This window comes from Balaenoptera borealis, assembly GCF_965194805.1.
Source record: "Balaenoptera borealis genome assembly, chromosome: 7".
NCBI classification, from domain to species: domain Eukaryota; kingdom Metazoa; phylum Chordata; class Mammalia; order Artiodactyla; family Balaenopteridae; genus Balaenoptera; species Balaenoptera borealis.
The window spans coordinates 88,546,924-88,559,317 of record NC_138864.1 but is presented as its reverse complement, the minus strand read 5'-3'; the positions used below and the strand labels follow the sequence as shown (position 1 = coordinate 88,559,317).

Below are 12,394 nucleotides of genomic sequence, written 5' to 3'. Positions count from 1 at the left end.
AGTACCATCCCCTCAAGAAGCCTGCAGCCTAGGATGCAGGGCAGCCGCATGGCACATTTTAATAATATTTCTTAAATAGCTGATTCCTTAAGCCATTTGCAAGTATTTATTTAGGTAGGAGATCATAAAATATATTTTTATAATACACATAACAAAAAACACATTTGAATGAATAAAAAATAAAATGACAGGAGGTGACAGAATTTAGTGTTTATAAATGAGGCCATCAATAACTTTAACAATTCAGAGAAGAAGTTGAAAGTGTACTGAAAGTTGAGACCATGCTTTACATTTACAATATTTTATAATTTTAAAAAAGGCATTAGGCTTTTAAAGGTAATACATGACTTAACAGTTTCTCAAGTGATTTTCATAATGGGTGTCTAGACACTGTCATACACTGATGTGAAAAAGAAAAAAGACAAGAACTTAGGCAAGCAAAGTATTAGTCATAGTAGCTTGGTAACATTTACTTTTCTTATATAAAGATTCTTCAATTTACATTTGTTCTTGTTACAGGAACAGAAAGAACTAATTTGCCAAGTATATCTGAGGAGTCTGTAAGCTATAGAGCAAAAATAGTTATTTTTAAAAGCCTGTATTCCATGAAAATGTGCACCACACAGCATTTATAGTAACTGAGTAAATGTAAACCATGTGATTATTAAGTCTTCTAAATAAAACATTTAACCCCCAAATCTCACACAATAATATGCCCTATGTCCACATCTCTTATTTGAAGGCAGCCTTAAGCATCAGACTAATAAACATTTGCTACTGTGAAAAAGTTCTTACCTCCATTACTAAAAATGTTTCTGCAAGGTCCCTTAGAATTTTTTTTCAGTACTCTAGTAACAAGATATATCATGATCAATAAATGATCACAACCTTTAGAAAAAAGTACTGAGGCTAGAGAAAGAATGATCAAGTGTGAGGTTTCTGTCTCCAACCCTGGAAGACCTTTCTACTTTGAGACCCACAGCTCCAGGAAGACAACTCAAAATTTCTTACTTTAAAAAAAATATTTTAACATGAATAATTGAATAATTAGATTTCTAGGAAAATGAGGTTTTTATATTAAAATTTAGCAAAATCAACTATAATAAATTTTTTCTTCCAATCATTTATGAATAACAGAAGAGAAATCGGGTGAAGTTTTACATACAAAAGATATAAATACTGCATAATATGTAGTGAATGAATATTGGCACATACCCTTTTGTATTTAAAGCATAAAATGCAACCAGCAAAACTGATGCTCTTAAGAAACATTTATGACATAAGTCAGAAAACCTCTATATGACTTGGAAATGTCCCACAGTTTAAGGCTTTCCAATAGGTTTATAGCAAGCATCAGGTTGCCAGAGGCGAATATCAACAAGAACTTGATTGAGTTTTTGCATCCAGAGATCCCGCTCTTCCTTGGTGTCTGCAGACAGCCAGTTCCTACATGAACAAACAAAAAGATCAGGATCCTTTCCCCCATTCCATATCTCCAAGTACTCTTGCTGGGGCGGGATGGGGGGTTGGGGAGCGGAGCCTAAATAGTAAAAGGAGTAACTCTTTACCAACTTTTAATGCAGCGGTCCCCAACCTTTTTGGCACCAGGGACCGGTTTCACGGAAGACAATTTTTCCATGGCCGGCGGCGGGGAGGTGGTTGAGGCGGTAATGCGAGCGATGGGGAGCGGCAGATGGAGCTTCTCTCGGTCACCCGCCGCTCACCTCCTGCTCTGCGGCCCGGTTCCTAACAGGTCGCAGACCGGGGCTTGGGGACCCCTGTTTTAATGGATGCTAAATCAAGAGACCCAGAGTAAAGTGCTTCTCCAATTACAACAAAAGAAAATCATCTTGCAGGTTGGTTAGCTGAACCATAACTCACACTGATTACATTTGGGAAATGACAGAGTTTCACACCAAAGACAGTAACTAATCTTGTACAGGTGGTCTGACTGGGCAGTTTGGTGGTGCAGGACAGCCACTGAGCATGGGTCACTTCTTAGAAGAGCAAGCGCACCACAGGCCTGAATATGGGAGCCCCCCCCAGATCCCTCAGACTCAGGGTCCCCAAGAACTGGAATCACAGACTCATGAACCTTCACCTGGCCTTATCGATAATACTATTTTGTACTGTCTCCCATTATTCTTGTCCCACTGTATTAGTAGAGCACAGTATTTACAGTAAATGATCTGAAGATCCTAAGACTTTGTCTATCCTAATCTCTTTGTTCATATCAGGAATCTCTTCTTTGTATCCATATTTAGCTACAAGTTGAATATCCAGTTGATGCAGCAGGTGAGGGTGGGGGGAAAGGGGAATTCCCTAATTCACAAGCCAGACCATTCCTCTAGAGGACAGCCAGGTGTTAGAAGTATGTTGTACTGTACTCATTCTCCATCTTTATAATTTCTCCCCATTGGTACTAGAAATGGTATAAGCGTGAATAAGCAGTGAGTTGATCATCTATTAGTCAACGGAGAGAACACAATACTTACAGTAATGATAGTGATCATTCGTTGAGCTCATTCCATGTGCATGACACCATGCTAAGTGTGTCTACTCATTAACCTCTACTGTCGTTCTGTGGAGTTTATTCTTCTCCTCTGACACAGGAGATTTCAGAGGGCTAGCAAAGTTAAGTAACTTGCCATGGTCACGTTTGGTAAGTCACTGAGTCAGGATTTAAACATAGGTCTGTTGACTTCAAAGTTCAACTGTATAATACTGCCTCCCCATGTGATGAAACATTTCTAGTTCAAATGTATAATCTATATTTCAAAGTAGGCAATATTGATCAGATGATAAATATTTTGTATTGAAGGAGGGAAAGATAGCAAGGTTGGTTAGTAGAAATAAAAACGAGATACATTAAATTTAGATAAAAGGCATAGGTCAAAAAGGCCCTGGGGAGAAACATAAATAATACAAAGGAGAATGCAGAACTGTAAAATGTATATACTCTGCAAAATATATGATCAAAAAGTGAAATAAGTTTTAAGAAGCCACCAAGCAAAGCTAAAGACTCAGCCAAGACTGAGCTGAGAATGGGCCTCTCTCAAATGCTTGGATAAAGTGTCCACTCAAATTACAATAATGTTATAATAAGAAAAACTGCATGCAAATGAACTACAGAGTAATTAGAGCAATACGTGATATAACTATTTCTACCGCAGGAGAAGGTCGAAGTCTGGGAGGGTTTATGTAACAAGTAAAAGATAAGATTATATGAAAAATGTGAGTAATGTTTAAAAAGGGCCATTGTGGTCAGGAAGTACTTGGGGACTGAATTTTGGTTGGTTCCCTCACTGACTGTGGCCATGAACAGGGTAGCTACTAAAGAAAGTGACTATAAATCCAATTTGCCTCTCCTGTCCTGTCTGATATCACTGCTGCACAGAAGGCCCCCGAAGGAAAGGAGTGGATGAGTTCAACTAAATTAATCTGAAAGTAATCTAGACATCAAGAATTTCCAAAGAACGCATCCCCTCTTTCTCTGTTTTAAAACCAACTGGCGGTATCTGGGCAACTTTGTTCTATTTTAATAGAGTGTCTCTTGGCTGAACTTTCTGATATTTCCACATCAGAAACTCATGGAGCCAGTTCTACCCATCTCCCTGTCTGCAATATCCAGTAACAGTCTGATTAACAGAGATTCTGTCAAATTCTAACTTTTGTCCCTAATCATAATTTTGTATGTTGAAGTTGGTCTGCAAGTTTCTCTTGGGCATCCAAGCAAAAGAACCTTAGACTCTTAGCAATAAGCTTTTGCATCTTATACTTAAGATTAGGGTTAACGAAAAGTGACACTCCCAGTAGTTTATTCTGTTAATCTCCAACCAGAAATTGGCAGAGTAAATTGTTTTGTAAGTCAGCAGGTTAATCGAGGGTATCTGGGGAATAGACAGGAAGGGATGTGTCAAATCACTTTAAAAAATACTTGACTTCTCAATTACACATGAAATCTTCAAACTCAGCCCAAAGAACATTAGGTAACTGTCCTGAAAATGGCTATACTGTGAGTATACTAGAAAACATGATAAGCTAAGATATAACTTGAATGCTGTATTTTTCTTAACTATATTGATTTATTAGCTTACTCTCTTACTGATGTGTGTGTGTTTTGTTTCCTCATTAAGACTGTACCCTCTTCAAAGACAAGGATCATCTCTGATATTTCTTACAATGGTATGAACATAGTGGGCAATCACTTAGTTGATAGAAATATTTATAGCCCAATACATACTTGGTGACACAGAGTGTGTCCCTGCATTGGCTGACCAGAGTCTCTCGGTCATCTTCTCTTTGTGGTCGGACAGTAATTAATTCAAAAGTGTTGCGTCTTGCACAAAATTCTCTGTTGGCTGGTTCTATCTGCCGACTGGTACAATTGGCCAAATTTAATCTTCCTATGGGATTCTTTAAAAACAAATTTTTAAAAAACATGATTAGTAGAAAATAAACAAGACCATTTAAGTCAGTAAGCATTAAGCAGTATTCCAGTTGATACAAATTTAGAATTAAAAAGGCATTAATTTAAAAGTTAAAGTTTAATTACACTGAGTTTAGAGAAACATATTTAACATTTATTATTGTTTTTTGCTGGTCATAAAAATAGAAACCAAAGATGTCAACTGGAGCTCTTAGTCAACTTAAAAAACAAACTTTTTGTTATGGAAAACTTCAAACAGATACAAAATAAAAAGAACAGCATAATGAACTTCCATGTACCCATTAATCAGCTCTAACAATTAGAAGCACACATTCAACCACCTTTTGTCTATAGCCCACTTAATTCCTCCCTTTCTATAAACAGAAACCTAGACATCAGATTTCATTTGTAAATATTTTTTATGTATCTCTAAAAGACCAGGCTAAACTATTGCTTTGGATTGTTGGAAGCCATGTTATTCCTATGGTATGACAGTCAAAGATAAAAATTCATAAGACTAAATGGTCCTGAAAAATTGGAAAAGGGACAAGTATGGGCACAAACAATTTTTAAAAAGCCAGTAAAAGTGTTAACTCTATTAGTAATTTTAAGAAGAAATTAGAATGAAATATACTATTTTTAAACATTAGATTGGCCAAGTCTGGAAAGAATGGTAATAACCTATGTTGATTGGTTGGGGTGGTGATAGAAACTCTCATACACCGCTGGTGAAAGCATAAATGGTCTACTACTGGTAGACAATTTGATAAGAGCAATCAAAAAACATTCAAAATGGGCATACCCTGATCCTACAACTTCACCTAAAAGAAATTTATCCTAAGCAAATACATAGGTGCACAAAGATGTTTATATGGGTATAGTCCCTGTTTTTTCATAATAGTGAAAAGACTGAAACAAATTAAATGACAGTAATTGGGGACTATTTAAACAAATAATAATATTATGTCTCCAGCAAGTATGGCAGACTAAATAAAAGTCTTCCCATAATTCCCCAAATGCCAAATAACTGAACTCACAAGAAGGTGAAAGAAACCTTCAAAGGCCAAAATCAATGAGGAAGAGAGAGGGCAGAATGGTAAGCTAGCCTGAAATCTGGCTTCCTTGGGGTACTGACCAATGAATGTTAGGAACTGGCAACCTTGACTCACACAGGTTAAATGATATAATATGAAGTGTGATATTTGCTTTAAAATACCTCAGCAAACCAACAAGAACAAAAAAGTGTGTGTGCTGTGGAGAGAGAAATGAAACATGAAAGTTAATAATTGTTGAAGCTAGGAGTTCAATATACTATTTCTCTCTGTTTTGTGTACATTTGAACATTTTCAATTATAAAAAGTTAAACATACAGGTACACATATTTCCGTGTGTGTGTGTGTTTGTAAAAAGAAGGACCAAGAATAAATAATACATTATTGAATAAAAACACAAGTTAGGAGACTTACCTTACCAGACATTAAGATTTATTTTAAAGCTATGGTAATTGAGACTGAGAGATACATACCAAAGGAAACAGAATAGAAAGCCTAAATATAGACCTACATATATAATGACATCTTGATACATGTCAGAAACAGCATGTGGATCAGTGGGGAAAGAATGGACCATCCAATGGGGCTGGCACAGTTGGGTTTCCAGATTGGGGAAAAAAAATCAATTCCAGGTAAATTAAATATGAAATATAAATCTTTATAACTTTCAGAAGTTATAAGGAGGTATAGGAGAATATCTTTATGACTAAAGAGATGATTTTCTTAACTAAGACTCACAAAAGCAAACAATAAAGCAATACATTGACAGATTTATCTTAGCATTAAAAATTTCTGTTTATGAAAAGATATTATAAAGATAAATTAAAACATATGCCAAGCAAAAGACTAGGGAAATAAATGGCCAAAACACATAAGAAAAGATGCTTACTCTTAATGTTCAATCAAGAAAAACCAAAATAAAAACACAGTGATAACCTTTCACACCTATCACACTGACAAGAGTTTAAAAGGCTGACATATCAAGCGTTGGTCGGATGCGGAACACTGAGAACTCTCATATACTCTTGGTGGGAACGGAACATTGTACAACCAATTTCAAGAATAACTGGACAAAATCTAGCTAAATTGAAGATGTGTGAAACCCTACAAACCAGCAATTCTGCTACTAGATACAAACTCTAGAAAGAGCTCTGATCCATGTAGCTAAGTTATAGCAGAGCTGTTTATAATAGCAACAATTTGGAAATAATCTAAGTGCCCATAAATAGGAGAAGTGGATAAATTAATTGTGATACATTCTTACAATGGAATACTTTAGTACAGAGAAAGATGGCTAGAGCTGTACAAACTAGAGCTACACACACTAGCCTAGACTAATGTCACAAATCATATTGACTTAAAACATGCAAGTTGCAGAATAGTATATACAGTATGATCTATTTGTATAATGCTTCAAAATACGCAATTGCAATAATATACTGCTTATATATAATATATAATAAAAATTTAAAGAAATACATAGGAACAAAATAATTTCAGAATAGGGGTTATCTCTATGAGGGAGAGAAAATTACATGAGGAGCTTTAACTGGACTGATAACACAGAGGTTGATGGAAATTACTTGTTTTTTTTTTTTTTGTCTATTTGAAGGTTCTAAATATTTCACAATAAACTTTAAAATAAAATTTTATATAGCTACAATGTAATACATATAGCTATCTAATGCAATATCACAGATGTATTTTTATTGATGTGGAAAGATATCAGGATATTATCAAGTAAAAATTAAGTTATAAAAAACATGATACTTTCTGTTTAAAAAAGATTCATAAATGGATATATAACTATTATTACATATTATACATTTTAAAAATTTAGAAGGATACACAGCAAAATGTGAACAGTAGTTATCTCTGTTAAAGATGATTTTACTTTATAATTCTGCTTATTTCTATTTTCCAGTTTTTGGATAATAAATTACCACACTTGGGCAATAACATTAAATTCTTTAAAAACAAGATGTAATGTATCCATAAAATTCTATTATCAAATTTTAGAAACAAAACCAAAACCACTATATTCCTATGGTGGTTTTTCCTTTCTGTTTTATCTCAGAGTTAGGTAAATCAACTGTTAATAAAATACAAAAGTGAATTGAAAATATTTCTGACTAAAAGTGTCAATTAAAAAATATTATGAAACATTCCAGAAAAAAAGAAAAATATATTCCTTAAGGTATTTCAAGAGTGGTCAAATCACAGGGAATGGATAAGATATAAAATTTTTACACAAATACACACACATGCACACACACACACTCACTAGTCTTTCAACAAGAACATTTTTAATGGCTTAGTAAATATTTTTAACGGGGCATTTGGGTGGTTGATGGGGGCCACGGGGAACACTTGCATGAAATATTCCCTGAAAATCAGTTAGGGCTTTCACCACTGACCATCAGTATTAATATTACCTTTCGTTTCTCATCATCTGGATAAGTCCAATAAGAGATACAGTTTCCAGAAAGAACACACCATCTTCGATGCCAGGCACCAAAACCACTAACATCTTCAAATATGGTCTGGAAAAGTCAATGAAATACTGACTTTAGAAACTTGAGGATCAATTAAATGTTTTCTATACATTAAACCTCAGTATGTTGACATATTTCATACTTCAAAATCTACTTGCATGATTTTCTTTTTCTTTTCTCTCTTTTATAAAGTACTTAAGTTTATTTTTATTCTACTCTGTATCAAGGCCAGGAATCTTGTTATTTCAATCTCAAGCACAAAGTTAGTACAAATGACTCACCAGCTCCCTTTTGTGTTTACATTCACCTTTTACATCATAAAGGTAATAGAAAAGGAAAAATTTGATGGATAAAAATAATACAAGTTATCACTACCCCCTACTATAATCAGAGAAAAATAACAAGAGGACAGCTTTTTCATTTTTATAGCTGGGGAAACTGAAGGCCAAGGAAATTAGATGACAACACACGGTCACAAAGCAGAACTGGGACCTTCTAGCTAAACCAGAACATACTTTTCTTGCTGCTCATCAGTCTTGGCAGAGTTAGACTAGTACCATTTTAGAATCACTTAGCAAGTTTCTCTGGTTGGTAGTCTCCTTCCTTCCAGCTGTCCCTGGCACATCAGGAAGGAAAACTGAACCAAGCAACTGAACCATTTCAATTACTACCTTTATTTTTTATAGAGGTTAGAAGTAATTAAAAGGCATTGCTTAGACAGGGGACAGAAGTTATCTGGGGGAGTCCTGAGTAATTTTTTTTTACCACATTTCTGTAAGTGTGGATGTGATAAGAATGGCCTATAGGATTCAAGATAGAGTAAACCTGAAAACATCTAACTCTAAAGTAGTTAAGAGCCCTGCTCAAACATTAAGTAGGTCAGACATTTTAGGCAAATGAATGTCATAAGAGTATATCAGGGGCTAAAGGTATCTAGAGTAAAATATGAAAATATTTACATTAAAGGAAAAGGTCAGTAAGTAAACACTGCTTTCAAGTCAGAAATTTATAAAGACACTTTTCCAAGAATATCTAGTGCCACCTGCTGGATTTACATGTGAAAAAAGCTACGAAGTCTGATTTATAGTCACCTTGGCCGCTTGGAATTTCTGTACAATCTACCTCTTCTTTCTGTGCCCTTTGTCAGCAACTGCAAATTGACTTGTGATATCTTTTGTATAGCTCAAATTCTTGCTTCACAAAGAAAACCAAAGCTATTAGATTTTCTCTACTTCTGGTACCACACCCACAATCTTCTGTGTATTCTACACACATACTTTCCACCTCTGATAATGGGAAAAGTATAATTCTGTACAAGATCATGAACCGTGGCTTGGGTCTTATTTGTTCTCACTCTCATGACCTTGTTCCATGTGTTATTTCTTAAAGTGCAGGTTCCCCATTGCCTCTACCTTTGCCCTCTTTGGCCCTATTAGAAGCTACCCATTTGAATTTAAAGATGCTCAAATCTCTCCAATCTTAATAAAACGTCAACAAAATCCTTCTTTCACCCTACATACCTCTGCAGGTACCACACTCTCTTTACCCCTCTGCAGCCAAACTTTGTTTCAGAGTTGTTGCACTCCCATTCTTCACCCTCCACTCCCTTTATAACCATTTGCAATCTAGCTCCTGCTCTCAACAAGACTAGAATGACAACTTCTTTAATAAGTCCAACAGTGTCTAATAGATCCTTATCTAATTTGACCACTCCCTCTTGCAGACTCTCTTCCCCTGGCAACAATGATACTAAGTTCTCCATTGCCCTCCCTGTAGTCTCCCTTGAGAGCTTCTCTTCCTTGGTCTGTGGCTTAAATGTTAGTGTTCTCCTGGCTATTCAACGCTGCCTGAGCTTCCATTACTATCTCTCTGCTGCAGATTTCCAAACCTTCACCTCATCTAAAATGTCTATCTTGAGCTCCAAACTCAAACTCTGAAACGTGTCTGTACGCATCTAAAATTCAAGTTATTTAAAACTTAACTCATTAAAACTCCTACCTTGGGTGGGGACTGACTGACAAGGGGCATGAGGGAACTTTCTGGGGTAATATTGTCTACCTTAATAGAAATTTGGGTTACACAGATGTATGCCTGTGTCAGAACTCAGGGGATGTACACTGAAGATTCACAGGAACATGCTAATGTCTACAATATACTTTGAAATTCTTCCCCCCAAAATATGATGTTTTCAGGACTGGCTAGAAGGATAGCTAGGTAGTAGATACATGATACAGCAAGGACAGTAAAAAATGTTAAAGGCAAAATCTACATGCTGGCTATACAGGCGTTCATTGTAAAATTCTATCAATGTTGCTGTATGCTTGCAATTTACCACAATAAAATTTGGGGGAAAAACGGTTTCCATCCCAAACATGCTCCTCCCCCTTATCTCAGTATAATCACTGCCACCCAACAAGTTGTGCAAGGCAGGGATCTGGGTGACATCCTTACTTCTGCTTCTCCACCCCTACAGCCAAACCACTAGGGTCTGCACTTCTTCATCTGTCCACGGTGGGTCCTTCTCTCCACCCTGACTGCCAGCCCCCATCCCCTCTCTCATGGAGTAACTCAGTTTCTTCACTAATCTTCTTCAGTTCTGCCACTTCCCAGTCCACTTCCACACATTAGTCAGAATGACTTTCCTAAACCCCAAATTTGATGTTAATCCTCTGCTTAAAATCCTACAAGAGTACCCAACCGACTTCAGGATAAAGTCAGAAGTCTTTAAAAGACCCTCTAACACTTGGCTCCATTTCCCCTAACCCCACCTTCCTCCCCAATCACTCCTCTCACTACCCCTTCTCCACACACACACTCAGACTCTAAGCTCTAGCTACCCTGAAATACCTGCCACTATCTAAATGTGTCATCTTCTTCTCTGGTGGGGGTGAGAGAGGGAAGGGCCCTCCAGGCCATTGTAATGCTTTTCCCTTCATCTGGAGAACTTCTCCCTCTTCTCTCCCTCTGGCTCACTTGTTCAGCTAGCAGTTTACAAGTTACTTCCAGTACCTTTCTTTAAGCCCTCCCACTCATACCTAAGACCTGGTGTCCCACCAATTTACACCCATGCTCTCTATGCTTTCTCCCATTATAGTACTGTATTGTACTTAACTGTTCACTTGTATTTCTCCCGATTACACTAAAAGTTCCTGAGTGGAGGGATTATTTTCTGTGGCCTATTATATTCTAACACCAGCACAGTGATTGGCATATAGTGGACATGCAACAAATCTGAACCAATTTATCACTTAGTCACACAGACTTCCATTCTTATGGGAAACCAAGTCTATGCTTCACAAAATGGAAAAAAGAAAATATAGATCCAGTGATGTTACTTACTAGAAAACCTCTTTCTTCAACACTTGAATTCACTTGACACTTTATTTTTAAGTAAATATGACCTTCCAAAGGACATAGAAAGGGTACCTGTGAAGAAGGAGAGTAAATTATTTGTAAAACAGTTTTTCTTGATAAAACATGTATAAATCATGAATAGAGAATATTATGTCTTGAAAACACAGTATTTTCTAAAGCTGGAATATAAAATAGGTGGCCCAAAAGCCACTGGTTCCTTAGCAACAAATGCTTTTGAAGAATAAATTCACTCAGTGTAGAGCTTGATTAAAGCAGAACCCTAAGTCCCAAGTAATGTGACAAAGAAAACACAGATTTAAGAAGAGAATACATGTGTTTATCCATTCCCTATCAACAGAATATACTTGATAGAAGATGGGATAAACCAATTGGCATATTAAGACAATATAATATTATTCAGCAATAAAGAATAGTGAACCACAGAATGGAAACGTTGATCCTCAAATTCATATGGAATTGCAAGAGGCCCCAAATAACCAAAACAATCTTGAAAAAGAAAAACAAAGTTGAAAGAATCATACTTCCCAATTTCAAACCAATCCAAAGCTACAGTAATCAGAACAGCATGGTACTGGCATAAGGATAGATATATAGACCACAGGAATAGAATTGAGAGTCCAGAAATAAACCCATACATATATGCCAGATTGATTTTCAACAAGGGTACCAAAACCATTCAATGAGGAAAGAGCAATATTTTCAACAAATGGTGCTGGGGAAACTGGATAGCCACATGCAAAAGGGTGAAGTTGGATCCCTACCTCATACCACATACAAAAATTAACTCAAAATGGATCAATGACCTAAATGTGAGAGCTAAAACCATACAACTCTTAGAAGAAAAACAGAGGAGTAAATCTTCAATGATCATGAATTTGGCAATGGCTTCTCAGATATAATACCAAACCATGAGCAACAAAAGAAAAAACAGATAAATTAAACTTCATCAAAATGAAAAACTTTTCAGTATGGAGGTTCCTCAAAAAATTAAAAATAGAACTACCATATAACCAATCAACCCCACTTCTGGGAATTTATCCAAA

General features: G+C 36.1%; 1 protein-coding gene across 3 annotated transcripts in view; it reads right to left on the bottom strand.

The window, feature by feature from the left end:
* Nucleotides 1-80: 80 nt before the first annotated feature.
* The window catches only part of ANLN (anillin, actin binding protein), a 54,095-nt gene continuing 41,781 nt past the window's right edge, over nt 81-12,394 (bottom strand). For all 3 annotated transcript variants that reach the window (XM_082399500.1, XM_082399502.1, XM_082399501.1), the window contains 4 exons: nt 11,316-11,402; nt 7,917-8,024; nt 4,244-4,416; nt 81-1,446 (listed from right to left, as the gene is read on the bottom strand). In XM_082399500.1, coding sequence (XP_082255626.1) covers nt 1,323-1,446; nt 4,244-4,416; nt 7,917-8,024; nt 11,316-11,402 — 492 coding nt within the window. In that variant the 3' untranslated portion in view covers nt 81-1,322. The remainder of the gene's footprint in view (nt 1,447-4,243; nt 4,417-7,916; nt 8,025-11,315; nt 11,403-12,394) is intronic.